Source organism: Solea solea, chromosome 1, assembly GCF_958295425.1.
Source record: "Solea solea chromosome 1, fSolSol10.1, whole genome shotgun sequence".
Lineage (NCBI taxonomy): Eukaryota > Metazoa > Chordata > Actinopteri > Pleuronectiformes > Soleidae > Solea > Solea solea.
This window is the reverse complement of record NC_081134.1, coordinates 11,805,682-11,829,316: the sequence shown is the minus strand read 5'-3', so window position 1 is coordinate 11,829,316 and position 23,635 is coordinate 11,805,682. Positions and strand designations below refer to the sequence as shown.

Below are 23,635 nucleotides of genomic sequence, written 5' to 3'. Positions count from 1 at the left end.
TACAAATACAAACAAATAAAACAAATTCAAAATATGGTTACCAGTTCTCCATCCCACCCTGGTGGCCCAGGGTGCCCTACTAAATTTTCTGACACCCGAGATTCACCCTGTAAAATACAGGAAGTAAGTTTAAATTACATTTGAGTCTTAAACATTCAAGCATGGAGTAACAACAATCATGTTTAGCAGTTACATTTGGAAATATAGTTAGGCTCACAGTCTTCATCACTCATCTTTATTTAGCCATGCATTTGCCATGCACACATGTGCTTAGAATTATAACCACCTCATTCAGTATCTTGGGAGTTGCCTCACTCAGTGAATTGATCACATAAACCCTCGTTCACCACATCTTCAGCTTCAGAATCGATATTGAGAGGATTCTAGCTGTGTTCATTGAACAAGGGTAACAAATGCCAGCGTGTTTCCCATAAGCTTTTCCTTCTCAAGGGTTTTGACAAGCTTAAGGTGCAAAACCATTTAAGATGCATGTGCTATAATGATCCAGACAAGACAACGCAGGATTACAAATGTAAAAGGCCACAAGAGCTCCCAAACAGTAATCTCTCAATCTCAGGACATGTCACCACTACGGTAGTCGTCATCCAGATAAAACAACCTGCACAATCCCAGCGATCCCAGCTTTATCAGTCTCCACAGGAGGGGGAACTAAGGGCTATTCAGAGTTCTCTCCTAGTGAAAAATGCAAAAAAAATCTAAGTTGACTTTCAGGGAGAGCAGGCACTTTTACACAGGAAATCATGCAGGTATTAAGTACATCATGATGATACACTGTTTAAGTATAGTGGAGTGATTTTGTGCTAATGAGTGACAGTTCTGAGAAACTTTTTTTACATTTTTTATACTTGGATATATGGATATCAGAAAAAAAAACAGCTTTGTTGCGACAGTGTCCAGTGGTCCAGCTATAGTATCACTATAGTCTGGGATTACTGTGTTGAAGACTGCATCATTGCAAAGTGAATCTGCAGCCACACCTTCATGTGTTTAATAATGTATACAGTTCATTACCTTAGGTCCAGGCAGACCCGGTGGACCCTGGAAGATAAAGACAAAAATTGTATTTTGTGCCATACAAAAATGTTGATGAGAGATGTAGACAGACACAAGACTTAAATTATGCACATTATAATGTTAAATATTTTTTTAGTCTTACTGAATGTCCATAAAAGCCATCAGTACCAGGAATACCAGGAGGTCCATCCTCACCCTAGAAGTAGTGAAAGTATTCAAAACATGCAAAGTTACAAATATCATAAACATACTCTATGAGAGAAGAGTGTAATTGAAAAGCTGTGCACTCTTCTTTCAGTGAATCTTAGTAGGATTTGTCAGGTCCTTGTTCTCTATCAGCTCAATCTGGTCTCATCCAATCACAATCGGATTCATTTGACTTTTTAATTCCTCAGCTGTGGATGCCGGCCTTGAACAGTAATAAGATGTTTCCTCCCATGCAGGGATTGCAACCAATTTCGTATCATCACCACCAATATCTATCCTGTGGGAAACTTTTGCTACAAATTGAAGCACCTAATTTACAAGACGTCCTATCAGTTTTTATCATCCCCCAATCCCATCTGAGAGAAGTTGTTTCATTCTGTTCATAATAAATCAAATTGAATTTTAATTATTCTTATTTTTCTCTTTTCTTCCTTCAAAAGTCCCATTTGACTTAAATATAATTTCTAGTCAAGCTGTCACAAATTTAAAAAAGCTACAACAGATGACACAGTTCCATTTCCTCACATCAGTTCCATTGCATCCTGGGGCACCTGGAGGGCCTGGAAGTCCTTGTAAACCTGGGATACCCTGTAAGAAAATATCCACAGAAGTTACAAAAAAAAAGCATGCCAGGAATCAGGAAGAAGCACTTGATGACCACCAGGTATTGTCATTTTGACGTTTCCTCCTCATCATGTGATAATTCTCTGCTGCTGTGACTCGACACACTTTTGTTGTTTTTTTGTCTGTCGCTAACACGTGTAATTAACCAAATAGGTTCAATGAAAATGAACCAGGCTTTAGTTCACTTGTGAATGTGTATGTGAATGAACACAGTGTTACACCGGGTATAAACGCAGCTCAGTGTTCTTGTATTTCAGAAACTTTCTGTGGGCAGAAGCCCCACACTCTCCTCTCTAAATGCTATAGCTATAGCTAAATGCTATATGCTATACATATAGCCTATTCCCTTTACCTTCCTTGCTAGTCGCACATTTCCTCATGGACTTCTCGAGATATAACACGGCAAAAATGTGATTCCTAATCTCACAGTGATATTTAACTATACGTACTTCTTTCTGAAGCCCAAGTGAATATGTGTGCCAAATTTGAAAGGTTTCCCCACTGATGTGTTTGCATGGGACAGCCACAGTCTTGTATAAAGTACCGTAAAGGGATACTTGAGTAAAAAGTACAAGTATCTTACCAGAAAATGACATTAGTACAAGTAATTTTTTATTATGTTACTTAAGTAAAAGTCTTAAAGTACATGACATTTACATTACTAGTATCAAAAGTAATTTTCTGATATAAAATGTACTATTAAAAAAGTGTGGAGTAAGGATTGAGCCATGGTAGCTCAGTGGTAGGGCGAGTTGTCTTGCAACTGGAAGGTTGTGGGTTCAATTTCTGGCCCTATGTGTGTCCTAGAGCAAGACACTTAATGTTGTGTGTGAATGGGTGAATGGCAAAACTCTAGTGTAAAGCAGCTCATCAAGACTATATAAATACAAACCATTACCAACTCTTCTTCTTCTGATTTCATTTGGTAGTAACAACGATAGTTTGAGGAGATGTAGTGGAGTAAAAGTAAAAGTTGCTAGAAATATAAATAAAGTACAGAGATACATAAATTTGGTACTTAGTACAACTCACCGGTAAACCGTGAGACCCAGCAAATCCTTCTTTACCTTCAGGTCCCTGTAATAACATGTGAAAACAGTTCACTTATGCAACAGACAGATGAAACAAAATGGATTCCTGTTTTACCACAGGAAATGTTTGCTGGAAAGTACAGTTACATTACCGGATCTCCTTTTGATCCCATAGGTCCAGCAGGCCCGGTGTTTCCCTGTGAAAGGCAACAACCTCATTATATGATGCAGAAAGAAACAGAAAGTGCACAAGCTAAGGAGCCGAAAGAGCCTGCAACTCTACCTTTGGCCCTTTTGGCCCAACATGGCCACCTGGTCCTGGACGACCCTCTAGTCCTGGGGGACCTTGGATTCCTGCATAACCTTTGTCTCCCTGTGTGAAAAGGTATACATTTATTAGCTGTTTATAAATTGAGATTTGATGGGGCGTTAGGAGTTTTCTTGATATTTTACCATGATGAGACTGAACGACAAACACGCCTGCAGCTGTTTAATATACACTGCATGTCTCTGAGTGTGAATGCCATATAAAGTTATAAAGTTACCTTAATTTACATTTGTTTATTCATATTTTTAGAGCAGCACATGCCTGTTTACCCCAGCTTGAGTAAACATTAAGGCTTAAGTTGTTGTCACTGAAAACTTTAGAATGTGATAGCAAGTTCATGTGGATGATGCTTGTAACTTGATGTTTTTTTTGTCAGTGACACTTACATTAATGAAACATTCAAAGACAAGCACTGTATTTACTTCTCAGTCAGATGAAAATCTAAATTTTAATCTAAATTCAGCGTTTCATTTATTCATTTTTATTTGACCTACATGTGTGAATTTAACGTTTGTCATACAGACAGAATTGCTTAAAAACAGACCCAGACGCAGGAAAAAAAAACTCTTCAATACAGTTTGTTTCGCTGTGTAAAAGAGAATCACAAGGGTCTGATTGATATCCTGAGTGAATATAGTCAAAACAGACAAAAATCAAATAAACATGAGCAACAACATGAGAGACTTCTGGAACGTACAGATGGGAATGACAATACACCTTATTTACACCAGGTGGGGGACACAATGAGACAGATGCAAGACATTAGGGCTGATAACAGCAATCACACAGACACAAAAACCCTGAAACTAAATAGTTTGAATGTTTTGTAGCATAAAAATGTCTGTTTGTTGCTGCTTAGTATAATGAAGTCTCATCTGTTTTATTCTAAAGTTGTTTTTTTGTTTTAGCTCTGTGCTTGGAGCTCAAAGTAAATTGATTTATAATCAAATAGTTAAAAGTAAGTGACGGATGTTAAAACAATATTGAAGCTATTTGCCCTTTGAGCAGCAGCACAGTAGGAAAATCACGGGTGTAAATAATCAAATGAATGATGACTGCTTTCCATTTAACTTCCTCAGTTTTGGTCAGCTAAGAATTTGAGAGGAGTTTACAGTTTGTAGACCGAGGCATATTTAATACAACAAAAGCCAGAATGCATCCTTGTTAAACTTAGGCACAGATTTGATTGGACTGCTTTTGTACAGACAACGCATCATCAACTTACCCTGTTGCCTTTCACTCCTTCACAACGGCACCTGGATCTTCCATTGCACACACACTAAAAAAGAAATGACAACACTATTCACTTCTGTGTCAATGGGAAACGTGATGTCCATAACTGCAGCTGTATTTAGTGTATCCTGTCATTCAATTTTAAAAACCTAACCATTTTTAAGCGAACAGAACAAGAGCTTCTTAACTCACAAAAACCTTCCAAAAACTTTGCATGTCCTGAAGGGAGGAGATTGTTTTAAGTGATTTAAGTTGTTGCATTATCATGTGCAACGCTGATTCTGCTCATTACTAATCTGAAACTGTGGACATTATCAAATAGAGGGGAAAATAAGTTGATGGGATAGAAAGGTAAAATATTAAAGTAGAGCTACAATGATTAAGTGCCTGAAGGATAATTAATATTTCAATTATAAGCTCCTGGGACAATAAATAATTATCAGTCAACTCCAATATTACAGAATACATTTAATTATGATTGATGGTCGTGTTGTGGAGACCCAACAATACATCAAAGTGCACGGGGGGTATACATTTATTGTATACCTTGAAAGTGTCTCAGTGACTATAGCCTGTTATGAAATAATATGAAATGATGATTGAGCATGAAGTCGGTTTGTGAGGAAAGTCAAGGAGCATTTTATTAGGACAGCTGAAACCAGTGACTGACACAATAATGACATGTAGATTTAATCACAATTTGTGACAAATAATAACTGATACTCCCTTATATTATACTTGGTTTCTTATACAGTAATGGTGTGTGTGTGTGGGGGAATATTTTCAAAGAACTCAAACTTGACATACCTGCTGTGTTAAGTGGGACCTCTCATTTATCATGTGTCAAATACAGTAGCTCTCTAAGCACATGACATCCAACATCCTTCTACCTTTTGCTCCCATTAGCCACTCCAGCATAATTGCAAACGGTGGAACTGAAATGCTTAATGCACTTAAAACGTTCCCCTTTGTATTCTTCCAAGCTTTTTTTGTCCATGCTCTTGCATTAAAAGACTCTCCAGTGAAGAATACTCTGCACACACTGAACTAAAGTTCAAAGCAACTGCAAAATGGGTTTTGTCGACTTGGGATATGTCGATGTTTGCAGATAAGATAAGCATGCACACCGCAGTTACAAACAGACTATAATGTTGTATATCAGAGTTGAGGCAGCAATGAATAAATGATGCTCACGATATATATACACCAGAAATAAACCAGGAGAACAGTGTTGTGGAAATATTCTACACTCCATATATTGTGATTTTTTTGTATGTTTTGTGTGAGGTCTGCAAGGAAAGTTAGTTGAAGTTAGTTTAAACTAACTAAACAGTATTAGTATGATTTAAAATGAAGATTGCAGTTGTAATGCAGGGCAAAGTAGTTTTCCTTGAAAAACGCTCCAGAACCACCAGAACTCGGCAACTAACTCAGTCTCCTAAGTCTACTTATAAAGTAATAAGAAGCAACAGTATGATCCTGAACATTAAGAGAAACACTAAAACTGCCCCACTGTATGAGGTACAACCCCACAGTTGGTACAAGCAACTGCACAAAGGTTAGTACAATGTTTTTTATTTAGTTTCCTGTGCAGCTTGTGTGTATATGCTGCCAGATTAATGAAATCACATCCATTTATAATGCTCTGTCAGTAATGGAAAAAGGAACACCTTACATTTTTGGCCCTGGTGCCCATCAGCATCACAGCAAACAAGAGCAGAGGAACTACGAGCACCGGCCTTCCCATGGCTTTCCTTGCTTTAGTCAAATCAGAGGCTCAGGAGTATCCGCAAACAACCCAGAGGTGATGAGAGGGTTTCTAAGCATCCTCCTCAGCAACCAGCTTTCAAAGTACACTCGATTACTGCTGCACCGTAAATGATCTTAGATCATTGCTTCAGTTAGATCAAAGTTCCCCTTGTGGGTTTCAGTGCCTTGATAGGCAAAACAGCCCAGAGAAGTTGTTTAACTTAATCTGGAGAGGTAGGAGGTCTGAATTTACAGCTGCAGCGAACCACAGTCCTCATCCTTTTCTCCTCATCTCACCCCAGACACTAGCAAACAGTGGCAGTCACTCAGTTTGGTTGTCGCTGATACTGAGGCCGGAGATCAGTTTGAATCTTTCCCTTACTTTGAATGCAAAAAAAAAACTTTTCATGAAGATAACCTCAGCCTCCAAATTTGGGTGAGTTATAAAATTTCTGTTTGCAACGTTTGCAGATCATTATTTGCTGATTTTAATGTTTTCGATATCACAGTTGTACTTACTCTATTTTACTTAAAAGGAGTAATTATTTTTGTAATGTTAAATGGTACATGGCTCGCAGGTGACTTTGGTGCATCGTATTTTCTTTTATCCACCACAGGGGGCAGCACTGATTCCAACACCCACCTGTAAAGCAGACAGATCACATGAGAGATGAGATCCTCATTTAGTGTCATGAGTTTGTCCCCCCTCATGTGAGTATCAATATTGATATACTTTATTATTGGATAATTCTATTATTAGTATTATTTGTAGTAGTAGTACACTATATACTGTGGCTTTTCTTTCTTTTTTTTTGGTGCAGAATGCTAAATAGCCAATGTGTGATGCGTCCTGTTGCACTAAAACAAATTAAAATGATAGAGTAAACATGATAAGCTATCCGTCATCAAGAGAAACAAACTCCATGTCTGTTTACTCAGCACCTCTGAACACTTGCAGTGCAATGGGAAAATGAGTAGACAAAAATGCTGGTTGTTTCTCTCTTCTAATCGCACCACAGATTTTTCTTGCCACAGTTCGTGTGGATTATTGTATTATGCTGACAGTAAACCAAAAATAAGGAGGTCACCATCAAACATTATAGGGTCTTTTTATTACATATAGCTACTGTTCTGTCATTAATGTATAAGTAATTCAGTAGCTGCCTGGAGCTAAAATAAGACCACAAATAAATCTATTACCTTTATTACCTTCACAGGTGGATCCTTGTGCTGACCATCTTTGTGCAGCAGGTCAAAGCAGTAAGTCTTCTCTACCTGGTCTCTTGATGAAGAAACTAAATAAAAGCTATGTGATTTACTTCCAATACGAAGAGAAACTAGGACATTTAGTATTGAAGGGTACAATTTATGGTAGTTTACGCTCAAAAACATCAGTATATGCTGTCCTTGGTGTAGGTTTCTTTTAACGTAATCACCACAGTTACTTAGTTGATCACACTATGTACACTGTGAGAGCTAATGCAGTGCATTGTGAGACTTGTCACGTTCACTTTTTGTTGACACCCCTGGTTTGTCGTTTTAAGTAAATTTGGAATTGGGGATGGAAGAAAAGCGTTAGAATAGGATGAATTCTAATGAAATTAGTAGTAGTAGAAGTAGTTACTGAACAACTATGGTGAGAACTTTCTATAGAAATCTTCTTTGACACACAAAAGGAAGACTTTTCTAATTCTGCTGATACAGTAACCAAGAAAGTTGTCTGGCCCTGTCACGAACAGCAGTCACTCAGTGTGAACCCTTCACAGAACAGGAACTGATGCTTTCACAGTCACTGCGCTCACAAGGCCTCGGGGTGTACATGGTTCTCTGTATACTGTACCAATGCACTTGTCACATTTTGCTCTTAAAATTATGAAGTGTCTCCCAGTAAAGTTCCTTGATGTAAACGATGCACCCGTATTGCTCCAATTATGTTTCACCTACAGGACTGCTCGGCCTGTCTATCTAAGATGCAGTCATGTGTTGTTGTAGATAAATAACACAGCTGGACCGAAACAGAAAATGAGACAAGCCTATTAGCAGATGTACATAAGAATACCATTTGTATTTCCTGTTTTAAAAAGTTTCAAGTATTCAGTAAATATCGCCAAATATTTGTGACATATCTACACAGTACACACACACACACACACAGGTTTGAGCAGCTATTCTTCTTAGGACACGTCCATTCATTTGGACAGCCTCAACAAAGTGTTTTCCACTGAATGTCTGACCCTAACCTTAACTTAACCACAATTTACATCTTAGCCCTACACTTAACCAGCTCCAGAAATGAGGTTGGGACCAGGTTTTGGTCTCCATGAGGACTACTGGTCATGACAAGATCAGTGTCTATACCAGAAAGGGTCCTGAAGAGGTAAACAGTACAAGCACACGCGTGCACACACACACACACACACGAGTATTTGTGGAAATTCTCAGTATCTGGAGGCGTGAGAGTGAGAGTGTGAGAGGAACACAATCTAATCAGCGCTGGGAAATGTGTGAATTCCCATGGCTTTTACCATTTGGGAATGGCAGATGTGCACTTTCTCTGCTCTGGACTTACTTATCTTACTGCCTCAGTTCTCAAACTGTGTTATGTATACCACCAGTGCTACGTGAGCTTCCTCTGGTGGCTCTTGGAGGAGAATCAGAAATACTGTTCTACTGTATATGCTAGGGTATGTGAATCGGAGTGGAGCTGAGGAATTTTGAGTGTGTAGAAAATGAAACAAATAATACATTAAATTAGTACCTTATATCTTGCTCCATCTTAATCTTTCACTAAACCAGTGTCTGAAGTATATGTGAGGAAGAGGAGGATGATGAGAGAGCAAAATTATCTTACTGGGATTAAATCTGCCTCCTGTGAAAAGTCTGAGGCTGACTTTGCTCGGCCTATTTACACCACTGTATTTTAACATTGCAGATGATATTTTCTCAGTATTTGGTATAAAATGTTTGAGAACCACTGTCTTAGTGCATTTACAGCCTATGATTTATGTCTGTGTGTTGTTCCAGGGGCAAACTGAGGGGCCATGTCAAGGTAGAAACTGCTCCGTATGCCAGTGTCTTCCTGCCAAAGGTGCACGGGTACAAACACTTTCTAATTTTTGTTGAATACTTTTTGAAAGTTGTCTGTGAAAAACATTCCTAATATCCTTTATATCCTTAAATTGTGATGACATTATTTTTTGTGTTCCCACTCTAAATTAGGCTAGCAGGAGAACATTGTGAAAGGGAATACAATTTAAAATTGAAAATCAGTAATGGTCAGATTCTGTGTTTTTTGATCAATACTGAATCTAGCAATAAAAAGTACAGAAAAATGTATTAAGTTAAGATAGTGTATTATGCTTGACTTTTCTATTTGCAGGGGGCTCCGGGGAAGCCAGGTGTGCAAGGCTCCAATGGACCAATGGGCCCATGGGGACATAAAGGGCCACCAGGAGAAAAAGGCAGGAGGGGATCAGAGGGATTACAAGGCTCAGATGGACTTAAAGGAGACCGTGTTAGTGCAAATGTTGCTGTGCATGTTTTATTTGAGTGTAATGTCACTAATCATCACATTTAGACTAAACTAAGTCTGTACCAATGACTAAAAATAAGAAGTAACAATAAAATTAGAAAATAACTGATGAACCTTTCTTTTCTTTTCTTTTTTTTTTACATTTCAGGGCGAGATTGGTGCTCCTGGTTTCCCTGGTAATGATGGCTCATTAGTGAGTAATTCTCTGTACATTTAAAACAAATATAAATGAACATGAAAATCTATCCAAAGGAATTCAGATATGCTGATTTAAAAAGTGTTGAAGTAAAGTTATTTCACATAGAAATGGCATACTCCACAGAGGATGACGCAATGATTTGAATTATGTGTCTAATATGCCCTCTAGTGGACATATCAAGTTACACTGACTTCCTTCTTCTTCTATTTTTTTTCTTTCTTGCATGTCAGGTACAATACTGTGCAAATGCATCACCATCTGTAACTGTTCAATGTTGTTCAGGGTCATCCTGGAGCAGGTGGGGAGCCTGGTGTGCCAGGACTGGATGGCTGTAATGGGACACGGGGTCAAAATGGAGTCCCTGGCCTTCCTGGTTTGGACGGCTTTCATGGGTCACCGGTGAGTAAATGACTGTTTACAAGAACTGCATAAATCCATGGACTCAGGACATTGTTGTTCATGTTAACTCTGCCTTAATAATGGCTGTCCTACACTAATTTAAATAGCCAGGAAAACAAGCTCAATGTAGAGCACCTTTAGATAGTAGAATGGGGAAACTGGCAGCATGAAGGTGCAGATAGGAATCATGAATAAGGACATTTTTAACTGTTTCTTTTTTGTCAGGGATTACCTGGTTCTAAAGGAATTAAAGGAGAACCTGAATATGGCACTGTCTCTCCAGGACCTCCTGTAAGTCCCCCACCCACTAGAGAAATCCACATTATCACAAAAAAATATCACAATGAACAAATTAGTCATTATCAATAATTGTCGTAATAAATAATCAAAAAAATACTGATTTTTTTTTTTTTGCATTTCATCTTCATGTCACATCTTTTTTGTTTTATGCAGGGGGAGCGCGGCAGACATGGAGACCCTGGTTTACCTGTATGTTTTTTTTTTTAAGAGCTGTTCTTTGTTTACTCTTATTGTGTTCTATACATGGATTAAATATTTTCAATCATCTACTATTAGCCTATTCTTAGAGCTGCTTCATTCGTGTTTACTCTTTTAAATATAATTGCCATTCCATTTTAATTGTGTATTATTTCAAAAATAATTGCATTGTTTTCTTTCTAGGGAGGAAAAGGATACATTGGACCTAAAGGGAGTATTGGACTCCCTGGCCATCCTGGACCAAAGGTGATAATTGTAGATGCAACATATTACACCTCTAAAATTCTTCATATACATCATTAGAAAAGCAGTGATTTGAACAATGAAAAGATGTACTATTGTATGTTTCTGTTTAGGGCTTGAAAGGACCTAGAGGTGATAGAGGACCATCAGTGAGTCAATTGTATCATAGTCTTTGTGGCAGTGCTGCATTTAATCATTTACTATGACTAAAACTCCACCAATCTTTTGTTTCCTGTTTAGGGCAACCCTGGAGGATCACAAGCAGGTGATAAAGGTGACGATGTAAGAAACCATTTTTGACTTTGGACAGCTTTGAACTATGTGTGTGTGTGTGTGTGTGTATCATTGTGTCCTACTTTAAATTACTGTACATCAATATTCCATATTTCAGGGTGAACAAGGCCCACCTGGCCTTCCAGGACCAGAAGAAGTCATAGAATTTCCTCCAGACTTTCTTCCACTCAAAGGCTACAAGGTGAAGACAAAGCCCAAGCATCAACTGCACAGTACCACGCCAGCAGTGAAGCATGAGGATGTAGTATCCTGCTGTGAGAGTTTATATCAATCGGGTCAGGAAGGGAGAACTGACTCTGTTCTGCAATGTACACGCACAATACTCGTTTATACAATATTTTATATATACATATATATATATAATATTATACCATATAATACAATATTTGTTTTTGTCCTGATTTTGACCTCGATCCACTCTTGACTCAATCAAAACATGCTTACTCATTTGCTGGTGCTGCCTGCCAGCTCCAAAAATACAGATGCTTTCTGTATTCTTTTTTTTTTTACTTTTGCCCACACAAGCCTGGTAATTACTAAAAAATAAATGCCATACTTTTCCATGCTACATTGGAGCCGTAATACATTATGTCTCCTCTCCTGTGATTCTCAGGGAGACAAAGGTCTGCCCGGACCATGCGGACCAAAAGGCGAAGCCGTGAGTTTCATCTGACATGTATGCATACAACGTGTGTCAAAAAGAGAGACAGGGCATTAAGATTTGTTTCTTTTCAGAGGGATATAGAGGACTATAGCAGACAAGGAATTAAGGGAGAGCAAGGAATCCTTGGATTTCCTGGACTTAGGGTATGTGAATTAATCTGACTTCATAATTGTGTAATAATAACATAATTTCAGACAAACACACGTATACACACACACTGTTTCTGCTATAGGGTCTTCCAGGAAGGTCTGGTAGGGAAGGACAACCAGGACCTGAGGTGTGTTTCCTTCCTGGTTTTAGTATAGTTAGCCTATACTAAAACAATTTGTGTCAAGTAAAATACAATGGTACATTTTCAGGGTGTTCGTGGAGTGCAAGGACTTCCAGGTCTCATTGGAAGAACTGGACCAAAGGTAAATTCTCCTGCTCCTTGCCCTTTTGTAATTGGTCAATGGATCAACAACATTTCATTGACAATAGTTTCCTTACAGGGTTACCCAGGAGACCCAGGTGTCCCCGGTCCCCTACTCTTCCAAAATGGGAGTGATGCCAGAGGTAAAAACACAGTCATTTACTTTCTCTCCTCCCTGGTTCCTGCTTGAGATCATATTTGTCACTTCAACTGTATTGTCTTTTATATTGTTTTCTATTTGTTTTATTTCCTTTGTCATTTGTTTTATAATAGCTGGCTTTAGACTAAGAAATTACAAAATGACAAAAATTGCTCTTACAGACTATTTTATAGTTCTGTGTATGTTCCAGGTGCTAAAGGTGAGCGGGGGTATCCAGGAACATCTGGACTGCCAGGTGACCATGGATATCAGGGTCCGCAAGGACCACCTGGCCCACCAGGGTTAACAGTACCAGGTCAGAGTTGGACCCTCTTCTCAGTTCTCTGAATTAAACGCTTAGGTTTTCTTCTGTCTTTAAGCATGTTACTACATGGTTGCAATGCACACTTACACTTAAAATGGCACATTATCACTCACACCTTTGTAGAAGAGCCAGGTCTCCCTGGTCCACGAGGGCCCCTCGGTCCAAAGGGCTACAAAGGAGAACCAGGAAGATACAATTTTGAAATCAAACCATTGCCAGGACCAATGGGACCTAAAGGACTTCCTGGTCCTAAAGGTTACAGAGGCCTCCCTGGTCGTCCAGGTATCTATGTTCCCAAATGCGTGTATAGCACAAGAGTGTGTTTAATAATAGCACTATCATGATAATAGTTTTGCATGTTCATTTCAATAAGTCAAATGTATTTCTGTATGTTGACTTGAATAATACTTGTAGTTTTGTTTGTTTATGGTATGTCATACTTTATTGGATCTGATTAGGATGTGGAGGTAAGTTCTCTCATTTATTTTCTTTTGTTGTTATTGATTTAATTTGTATCCAATTTTGTATTGAAATTACTTGTTTGCTTGATCCTACAGATTATTACTGTGAGCCTGGTGACCCAGGTGAACCTGGTGACCCAGGATCCATAGGGACTCTTGGAAACCAAGGGCCCAAAGGAATTAAAGGTGATCTCTGACTTATGAATTATTGTGCATTATCTGATGATCCCACTGTCAACGAATGTGTCTATCTCTTTGCCAAAGTACTTTTGGTAGAATATAAAATCAAACAGACAGGTTTGGATTTGAATGTATTTACAGCAAATGACATCCTTGTCTCCTTAAGGGTGCCCTGGGGATTGTGAATGTAGGGTTGATGGGGGAAACATAGGGCTACCTGGTCCACCAGGTTATCCAGGACCTCCAGGGTTACCTGGAACTCAAGGACTTAAAGGTGACCCTGGATTTAGAGGAGCTGAGGGTTCACAAGGACCACAAGTAAAGAAATCCTAACTCTTGCCACATAAACTAATGCCATTTCTAAAACACAAGTAAAAGTTTGTTCAAGGCCAAAAACGTTTATTTAGTGTTTGACTTTGTTTTTTTCTTAGGGCTTTCAAGGAAATGCTGGTTTAAAAGGACTGAAGGGTCTGAAAGGTGATTCTTTTGCGGTTGGTGGTAAAGGTAAGCACTCACATACAATATATTGTAATATTGGTGTTTCAAAAAACAAAGAACAACTTTACAGAGGAGTGGATATTATTCTATTGTTATATTATGCAAATGTAACCCACCAATTTGATCCTTCAATACATTTTATGATTTTGTTATCTACTGCACAGTTAATGTGGCATTATCAATAGTTTAAAAAAGCTTGCTAAACAATACTACAGGTATACGACTATATACTATACAAAAATATGTGTATCACATACCTAGCCTGCAAGCTAAATGGTCTCAACTGTATCTAAATTGGTAAATAAATTGGATTTGTCTATTAGCCATAAGCTGTGGCCAGATAAAAAAAAAAGGCACCAAGAGTAACCTGGCCAGGTTAATATCTACTCTTGATATTGAAAGGTGCCAAGGGTGACCAAGGGGTGCCTGGGTATGCTGGTCCCACTGGGGCAACAGGTTCACCAGGACAGGATGGACACCGTGGCCCTACAGGGGACCCTGGACCACCAGTGAGTGTGTATTATTTAAAAACTGTAAATGTAATTCATGAAGATGTATGATTAAATGATTCTAGGTTAATCACAGGTTTAATAAGTTGTTCTTCTATGCTACTATCATTTGTTCAGGGTGCTGGATATGCAGCACTACCTGGCCCTAAAGGTTACCCTGGCTTTCCTGGACCCAAAGGAATTCCAGGGACTGTGGGCCCCCCAGGGCCTGGTTTTCCAGGCATTCCAGGGCCACCAGGACCTAAAGGAAATCAGGGACCTACTGGACTGCCAGGATTTCCTGGGCGTACAGGTTCTCCAGGTCAGAGATATAGACGGAATTCCAGTTGGTTGAAACCCTTTCCCACAGCTAGGTGTTATGCACTCAATAGCATGTTGTGTTTTGGTAACCAGGTGAAATTGAAGTATGCTGCCATGAAGATGAGATTGGACCACCTGGTGCCAAGGGTGAGCCAGGTTCCTCAGGTAAATCTTGCAAGTGCTAGGCATCATATATTAAAAAAAACTTAAAAAGTACATCATTACGCAATCTCTATGAAGATGACCTTTCTAAGGTTTGCGGAAAGTTTGCATAATGTTGTTTCCAGCTGTTTTTAAACTCACATCCCAAGAATGGAATTGGTTTGCCACGGTAAGCCATGTGTTATTTAAAATGCATATTTTATGACCCTTGAAATCACTAGTCCATTTGTATTGTGTGCCTGTTAGGGATTCCAGGTATGCCAGGAAGAGATGGTTTCCCCGGTGTTCCAGGACCCCCAGGTCACAAAGGCATGAAAGGAAATGATGGTGATTCTGTAAGAAATGGTCTGCCGGGTAATGACGTTATACTTTTTTTCTTTTCATATTTAAAAATCACAAAGATTTAAGGTTTGCGTTTGGGCTCCAGGATGTGGATAATCAAGCAACCAATTAACAGTTAATTAATAACACACCTTGCAGGGTGATTAGTGTGCTTACATGTCTTTCCTACTTATTATAGGAATTCCAGGTTTAAATGGGGATTCAGGTGATCCTGGTCCCAGTGGGATTAGTCTGGAAGGCCCTCCAGGCCCTGCTGGGTTACCAGGACTTCCCGGCAGAAAGGGTCCCACAGGAGATGTTTTCTCTGCCAGTCCAGGTGCTACTGGCCCACCAGGCCCGTCTGGAGAGACGGGTACAAGGGGACCACGTGGCTTTCCTGGAAATTCTGGGTCGCCAGGTAAACTGTACTAGTTTAGGTGACACAACTGAACCACTGAACAGCTTAGGTATCACACCAAAATCATACACACAGTGAATTGTAACAATAATTGGTGTAATGTAAATACAGGCATACAAGGCTATCCTGGACTGCCAGGTCATAAAGGAAAACCTGGAGTCAATGGTGACCCCGGTGCCACTGGTCTCCCAGGCCCACCTTGTACTGTTTGTGAGTTGTATGGAACCATAGGCCCGCCAGGCCCTCCAGGAAACCCTGGAAAGACAGGAGTACCAGGTAATCATGCAATGGGCAAAATTGTGGGTTTAACTCCTTCCAAACATTTTAAAGCCATCTAACACTCCTTTTAATATAATTTCTTATTGTGTTTTGTAATGTTATGTAGGTTATCCTGGTCAAAAGGGTTTAAAAGGAGATATTGGTCCACCTGGTCATGGACCAAAGGGTGTGAAAGGATTTCCTGGCCTTCCTGGTGTGGCAGGAGCTCCAGGACCAAGTGGCAACACTGGCCCTTTAGGAGATCCTGGGAAAGATGGTTTCCCAGGACTAAAAGGTTTGTCTTGCTTTAAAAAAAAGTTTGTTAAAAGTTGTTAAAAAAAAAAAAACGTGTATCTCCACACTTAAGAATGGACATTCACTATCTTGTCCTAAAAGCCAGTATGCATTATATCTGTAAACTGACTGACATGACTGAAATTCGATTTTTTTTTTTGCCAATTCATCTAGGTGAAACTGGCTACCCTGGAAGCGCTGGGGCAAGAGGTTTAAAAGGTCGCCCCGGACATCCAGGACCCAGAGGTATACAGGGAGAGAGAGGCTTTAATGGTCGAGTAGGTGACCCAGGAGACCCAGGATGGCCTGGTAATAAAGGTAAGGATATGTTGCAGTCACCTTGGCCTTGATCAGGTTGTCCATCACATAGTAGTGGATATACAGTAACAACAATTAGTAAGAATGATTAAGGAGAGCCATACAACCTAAATGATGCGAGCCTGCAAGCAAGTTCAGGCAGTCAACTCGAGGTGCATTTTATTATCCATAAGACATGCCTCACATACACTCCCTCTGAATTTGGCGGGGTATTTTAGTTGCAAAATTTCCCATCGCTCCCTCTGCCTGCACTAGTGTTGCTGCCCACCTCCACCCTAGCATTCAGCAAGCTCCAACTGGGGGGTGTTATCGCCTCAGTTTCATTATTCAAAAACAAAGTGAACAAAGGAAAAGGGTTGGAGATCCCAGCAAAAAGTAACAAGAGGTGGGTAGCGTCTTGACTAACCCAGCAATGGGCCGTTGGACCCAGCACATCCCCAGAACATAAACAAAAACAAATTAAATAAACAAAGCCCGACAACAGGACTGCCGGTAATCTCCAAGCAATTTAAGCACCAAATTAAGAAGACTGAGGGAAAATCAGTGCCATCACTGAATGTCCAAATTAAATACAAAAACAATCACAAGGAACAAAAAAAGAAAGAAAGAGCCCTCACACTCGCTGCCTAGTGGGAAGTGATTAAGTCGGAGCCTGGACTCCAAAAGGAAACCATTTGTATTGTGATGCAATCAACAATCTAACATTTAAACTGGAGTTGTCTGACTGAACTGCTATTATTTAGTTTATTTGTCTTTGAGTTGTGTTTTCAGTTTGACTGTCAAATCAGACTCATCTTTGCAATCTATCCAGGTGTACGTGGTCTACCAGGATTATTAGGCCCATCAACGATTGTGACAGTGACTAAAGGCCCAGCAGGACTACCAGGAAGGAGGGGGCAGCCAGGCCAACAAGGATTAGCAGGCATGAAGATTTCACTTTACTTATGCATCTATTTAAACATAACTATGTTTTTGTTAAATAAAATGTCACCAACATTGTTTAATTTACTAGATACACACATTGTAAAAATTGTAACATAACTTTTGGTTTGTTTTTGTCCCTTACAGGCTTAAAGGGTGTAAGAGGAATACCAGGTGACGTGGGGCCTGATGGATGGCCTGGTCCTCCAGGGTTTAAGGGCAGCGTTGGTACCCCAGGTGGTGCAGGAATCCCAGGGCTTCCTGGTCACCCTGGAATCAAAGGTTTCCCTGGTCCAAGAGGATATCCTGGACAGGCTGGAGATCCGGTACACATTTAACTGAATTTAACTAAATGTATTTTAATTCAGTGAGAAGTTGCAGTTTCTAGTGTATGTAATGTAATGTAGTGTATGAAAATCACAAAGCATGCTAACCATAAAACCATACATTATTTCTTTTGAAAAGTCTGATATGTGCCACATGTTGCCACAAAGACAACACTCAAACACTAATGTCTGATACAGGGAGATCCAGGACTTATGGGACATAGGGGGGTACCAGGGCTACCAGGATTCCCTGGTGCTAAGGGTGAGTAAGAGTGTGTAATATGTTTTGCATACTGGTGAATGTGCTCATGGAATATGTGATATTTTAAGATGCATGTAAAGGACAATGCACTCTCACACTCTCAAACATGCATCATTTAGTTGGATGTAACCTGCTGAAACCTCTATAAATCTGCTAAAGGTGATCCGGGAATGTCAAACCAACTGCCTGGTCCACCTGGACCCAAAGGATTGCCTGGGGAGAATAGGGCATGTGGTAAGATAATGCCACACTGAACAGAACATTTGCTTCACAAAAACACTTCAAACGATGAACAGGAAACTAGGAAAATGCAAGCAAACATATTTTGAAGGAGGGGTGGTAGTTTCCAAGACTATGTACTACACAATTACTTCTAGCTTCAAGAGGGCGGCCAGGAGACCCAGGTGACCCAGGATCCAGGGGAAGACCGGGACCACCTGGACAAACAGGCATTCCAGGGGAACCAGGAAGAAGAGGAGGATCAGGTGATTTCCCGTTATAGCTGACCTGGAGAACCAGTGCACTGCAGCAATAATTACAATAATTAACTTAATTACAGCAATAATTTGTTTTCCTATACACAAGAGAAGAAAGAACTTGCAATCCATCTTGAGATATTGCAGAGAGATATTGTATATCCATCCACACTTAAACATCAAGCAATTAAGCAATCACTGACAAAGAAAATATATACATTACTATTTATAATTATTTATGACTTATTATTGGTCATGTAAATGCTCATGATATTAATAAAATAAAAGTATGTCTGAGTGTGAGCATCCTTTTCTTGGCCCTAACCTTAATATGAGTCCTATCCTGGTCCTTTAATCCCAATCTCAAACTGATTATATTTTACTGCTGCTCTGCTTTGAGTGTCTAAATGTGCCGCCAGTGAGTTTACATCGGAGTCCATTGTGAGCCCGGTGTGTCTCTTTCAGACGCCAAAGGTACATGACAAAGCAATAGTTTATGATGCTCTCGGGAGTCAGGATGAAAATGGGTTGAGGATATGTATTCTCACATAAACTCGCTAACATTTAAATTGAAGGAAACATAAGGTCTTATTAAGTTGTAATGAATCAATACCAGGTTTCACTATTTTTATGTTTCGAATCTGGATTGTTATACATTTATACATCACCATATTTCTGCTCACTTGTGTGTGTGTATGTAGGCTTCCCTGGGCCTCGTGGCCTAAACGGTAGTACAGGTTTGCCAGGTATTCCAGGTGATCATGGAGGTCTGGGACCACCGGGTCCACCAGGCCCATATGGACCCCCAGGTGCCTATGTAACATTCACTGTTTGTCCCATTATCATACAGTTTAGGCAGGGCACACACTCAAGACACTTCTTACATTGTGATCTCATGACAGGGCTTCCTGGGCCACCAGGTCTGAATGGATTGGACGGACTTAGGGGTCCAAAAGGGATGAAGGGATCAAATGGTAAGAGAGATAAAAGGATACAGTGAAACAATTATTAACTTGTATGTCTCTTATGTTTCTTGTGTGTTGGCTTTTGTTTTCATTAATACAGTTTCAATCACGTATGATTGAATGATCAGGCCTCATCATACCTCATTCGGTCCCAAAATGCAGGCTTATTTGTGGTTCCCAGAGTCTGTAAGAGCAGAATGGTAGGCAGAGCTTTCAGTGCAGGCTCCTGTGGAATTAGTTCAGGAGGCAGACCCCTCTCTGCATTTAAAGTTAAACTTAAAACCTTCCTTTTTGATAAAGCTTATAATTAGGGCTGGAAACCTGAACCATCTCTTAGTTATGCTGTTATAGACCAAGACTGCTGGGGAAAATGATGTTGTGCACTCAGACTCACTCTCTCACAATCAGGGTATGAATATGACATTTATTACAAGTCACTAACCTTGTTCTTTCTCTCTCTACTTTGTGCCTTTCCTTCCACTTCTCTCTCTAATTATGTGGTGCACTCAAAATCACTCTCTCTCTCACTCAGGGTATGAATATGATTTTATTACAATTCACTAACCTTGTTTTCTCTCTAGTTTGTGCCTTTCCTTCCTCTTCTCTCCCTGTCCTCATCTTGCAGGCTGCAGGATCCAGATCCAGTTTCGAGGCTATTATTATCATTATCAATCAATCAATATATATATATATATATTATTTTAGTCTGGTTCTGTCAGATACTTCCTCCTGTTAAAAGGGAACTCCGCTGATGCACTGATGGTACAGCGGAAAACTGTGAATTAAACTTTATGTGCTTTTTAATCCCTTGAAAGGCATAGATATACCTGGACCTCAGGGACCAGATGGATATCCTGGAGTCAAAGGCCTGAGGGGCCACCCAGGACCTCCAGGAGCTACATACCCTGGGTCTAAAGGCCTGCAGGGCCCACCTGGTGACCCAGGTATAACCAGGCTTGGGCACCTTGCACATGCACTTTTTGCACTTTTTTATGTGTCCATGCTGCTTATTTATTTATATATTATTCTTTTTTTTATCATGTTTTATCTTTACTATTGATTGCTTCTTTTAATCTGCCCATGATGTTATCTGTTGTTGTCTATCTGTGTATTATGTCTGAATATCTGTGTGTGTGCATCTTCCTGGCTGCAAACCTATTTTCCCTGCTTTGGGACAATAAAGATACCTTGACCTTGACCTTGAGTCTATAAGGATGTGAGACAAATGAGTGCATATTTCATGTTATTTAATTTCACACTTCCCACTGTGTACTGACACTTGGCAGAGGTTTGCTTTCTTTAAATGTATGTGTGGTTACTCCTACATAATACTATGTGAGAGATGTCATCCAAAACAGCAAGAACGATGATGACCTGGATGAATGAGAATCTACACAGGCGTCTATGTGAACGAAGCAATTCAACTTTTTTACAATTATATTTTCCAGGTCTTCCAGGCTTCCCAGGAGAACCTGGTTTCCCTGGCATAGAATGTGTCACACCTTCACCAGGACCCCATGGAGACATAGGATATGAAGGACCTTCAGGACTTCCAGGTATGTGTGACTGTTTATGTTCATGGAATTGAGTACATCTTTATGCTTGTTCTTTTTAAATCTGTCTATCAACATCTGGAATTTTGTGTTTGATTATTAGGTGATCCCGGGGAACCAGGCCCCCCAGGTGTTGGCATTTCCTACAAAGGTGACCCAGGACCAATTGGCCTCCCAGGGTCAGAAGGTTGCAAGGGTGAGAGGGGCTTCCAAGGGACTCCTGGATTTCAGGGCGAACCTGGCTTTATGGGTCCAAAAGGTGCATTACTGTGCAAAACTACTGCCGTTACTTGTGATCCAGTTGAATGCACTCTAAATACTGCTGCACATTGATAGGTGAGAGAGGTGCCACTGGTCTCATGGGCACTCCAGGACCCAGAGGTCAGCAAGGTCTCCCTGGGCCCAGGGGCTCAAAGGGAGTAACTGGCCCACCTGGAAATAGCGGTGAGTGTGGGGCTTTGTGGGTAGCCAAGTTAGATCAAAACGGGATAGATTCATAAATCTGATATCTATTTGTTTACTGCCATTCGTTGAAAATTATTCAACGAATGAAATTATTTATTAACTCAAATTAAAATGTAGTGCTACAACACCTGGTCACCAGTGTATTATGTTTTTACCAGGTCTCAAAGGTGCTCGTGGTGATTCTGTCAATGGACCGCCAGAGAAGGCTCCCCCCGGGCCTCCAGGTCCATTTGGTTCCACAGGATTTAAGGGATTTCCTGGTGATGTGGGTCCTCCTGGGAGTCCAGGGTATAAAGGCAAGACACTGTAATACATACAGTATGTTTGTGTACCTTTACATGTCCTGGCTAGTCTGCATATTTGTTCTTAATTGTTTTTACCTGTGTTTCAGGACAAAAGGGGTCCATAGGGTCTCTGGGTCTCCCTGGTCCACCAGGTCCTGCTGGCCCAGAAGGTCCTGTTGGAGACCCAGGGGAACATGGTCAGCAAGGATTTGTTGGGGCTCAAGGTGAATATTCAGTCTCATAACAATACTTGTCTTCATACCATTGAATCTAGTGTCAGGAAGACCAATAATAGCATTTGGTCTGTACTACTACTAGAGGCACCTTTGTCTCTTTGAGTAAGACACTAGTTTTAATTCATGTGGCCTTTCTCTCAAGTCTACAGATATATGATTGACTCCCTTAAGACGTTAATTTAATCTCCCATTTGTCTTTTCCCTTTCCCTCCACATCCACCACTCCCTACCCATTTAAAACACCTTCAACCACCAGGTTCTCCAGGTCTACCTGGCAATCCAGGCGAGCCAGGTCAAAGGGGGACAGCCAGCTCAGGCTTTCTTTTGGTTATCCACAGCCAGTCGGTTCAGGTGCCTCACTGCCCTCAAGGCAGCAGTCAGCTCTGGGTGGGCTACAGCCTGGTGTACCTGGAAGGACAGGAGAAGGCTCACACACAGGACCTGGGTAGCAAACTGCTATAAGTGACAGCTGACATCTTAAAATTAGTTGTATTTATTACAAAAAAACACAAAAAAAACTTCAACGTCCTCTCTTTTTTACCTCTTCCCTTTGCAGGCCAGGCTGGCTCCTGCCTCCCTGTTTTCTCCACCATGCCTTTCTCTTACTGCAACAAAGCTGCCTGTCACTACTCCAGTCGCAACGACAAATCCTACTGGCTCTCCACCACTGCTCCCATACCCATGATGCCACTGCTTGGTGAGGAAATCAGAGCTCACATCAGCCGGTGTGTTGTGTGCGAGACAGTTTCACCTGCAGTGGCTTTCCACAGCCAGGATGACACGTTTCCCACGTGCCCACCTGGCTGGAGGAGTCTGTGGACGGGATATTCCTTCCTCCTGGTGAGTGTAAACAAAAGGTTTGTAACTTAATGAATGAAAACAAACATGTCATTTTCTCCACTGAATATCTTCCTGCTGCCTTTCTTTCCTCAGCACACAGGTGCGGGTGATGAAGGCGGTGGCCAGTCTTTGACCTCTTCTGGCAGCTGCCTTAAAGATTTCAGAACTCACCCCTTCATAGAGTGCCAGGGTGTGCGCGGCTCCTGTCACTACTTTGCCAACCTCTACAGCTTTTGGCTGACTGCTGTGAGTCAGGCAGAGCAGTTTATCACCCCGAGGCCTGGCACCATCAAAGCCGCCGACAAACAGCGCGGAAAAAGCAGCCACTGTCATGTCTGCCTCGGAGGGAAATAACTATCCTTTGCAGTATGTTACAGGTTACATTTGGTGACAAAAATTTTTTTTTGTTTTTAGCGTGTTTTTATAATGGTGTCACTGTATCTTTTTCTTATTATTTTAATGAGGTGCTTTTTATTATTATAAATGTTTTAATAATTGATAGTGTTGTTCCCAAATGTTTGCCAGATCAGTGTTACAATCTTGTCCAAATTATACTTTAGGGGTAAAGTTTCACATTCATAATCGTTCAAAATTCAATAGTTGTGACACTGGTAGAAGAAGGTAGAAGAAAATGAACAATTTCAGCAGGATACAGTTTGCCTTAGTGGGTTTCAAG

General features: G+C 40.4%; 2 protein-coding genes and 1 long non-coding RNA gene across 3 annotated transcripts in view; 2 read left to right on the top strand and 1 right to left on the bottom strand.

Annotated features, from left to right (window-relative positions):
• Positions 1-1,838, top strand: part of LOC131471313 (uncharacterized) — an 11,116-nt gene extending 9,278 nt beyond the window's left edge. Inside the window, exon 4 of the long non-coding RNA XR_009241990.1 lies at positions 1,773-1,838. This is a non-coding gene — a long non-coding RNA (uncharacterized LOC131471313). The remainder of the gene's footprint in view (positions 1-1,772) is intronic.
• The window catches only part of LOC131471303 (collagen alpha-5(IV) chain-like), a 23,283-nt gene extending 17,074 nt beyond the window's left edge, over positions 1-6,209 (bottom strand). Inside the window, exons 1-9 of the mRNA XM_058647806.1 lie at positions 6,134-6,209; positions 4,451-4,504; positions 3,181-3,270; positions 3,050-3,094; positions 2,899-2,943; positions 1,768-1,830; positions 1,178-1,231; positions 1,033-1,059; positions 42-107 (exon numbers count right to left, since the gene is read on the bottom strand). Coding sequence (XP_058503789.1) covers positions 42-107; positions 1,033-1,059; positions 1,178-1,231; positions 1,768-1,830; positions 2,899-2,943; positions 3,050-3,094; positions 3,181-3,270; positions 4,451-4,504; positions 6,134-6,205 — 516 coding nt within the window. The 5' untranslated portion in view covers positions 6,206-6,209. The remainder of the gene's footprint in view (positions 1-41; positions 108-1,032; positions 1,060-1,177; positions 1,232-1,767; positions 1,831-2,898; positions 2,944-3,049; positions 3,095-3,180; positions 3,271-4,450; positions 4,505-6,133) is intronic.
• Positions 3,077-23,635, top strand: LOC131471548 (collagen alpha-4(IV) chain-like). The gene is made up of 48 exons (XM_058648157.1): positions 3,077-3,282; positions 6,510-6,643; positions 6,825-6,918; positions 7,425-7,467; positions 9,232-9,303; positions 9,587-9,721; positions 9,888-9,932; positions 10,221-10,337; positions 10,563-10,628; positions 10,791-10,826; positions 11,019-11,081; positions 11,192-11,227; positions 11,319-11,360; positions 11,470-11,553; positions 11,986-12,030; positions 12,108-12,179; positions 12,269-12,313; positions 12,396-12,449; positions 12,528-12,591; positions 12,799-12,903; positions 13,036-13,194; positions 13,371-13,559; positions 13,720-13,871; positions 13,985-14,057; positions 14,454-14,560; positions 14,678-14,861; positions 14,954-15,025; positions 15,269-15,376; positions 15,543-15,761; positions 15,873-16,037; positions 16,147-16,314; positions 16,488-16,631; positions 17,443-17,553; positions 17,700-17,878; positions 18,077-18,140; positions 18,300-18,374; positions 18,518-18,625; positions 19,318-19,425; positions 19,519-19,590; positions 20,397-20,525; positions 21,030-21,137; positions 21,238-21,393; positions 21,471-21,578; positions 21,758-21,895; positions 21,991-22,107; positions 22,376-22,564; positions 22,676-22,959; positions 23,053-23,635. Exons 3-48 carry the CDS (start codon positions 6,878-6,880, stop codon positions 23,311-23,313), a joined length of 5,112 nt encoding a protein of 1,703 aa, XP_058504140.1. The 5' UTR covers positions 3,077-3,282; positions 6,510-6,643; positions 6,825-6,877; the 3' UTR covers positions 23,314-23,635.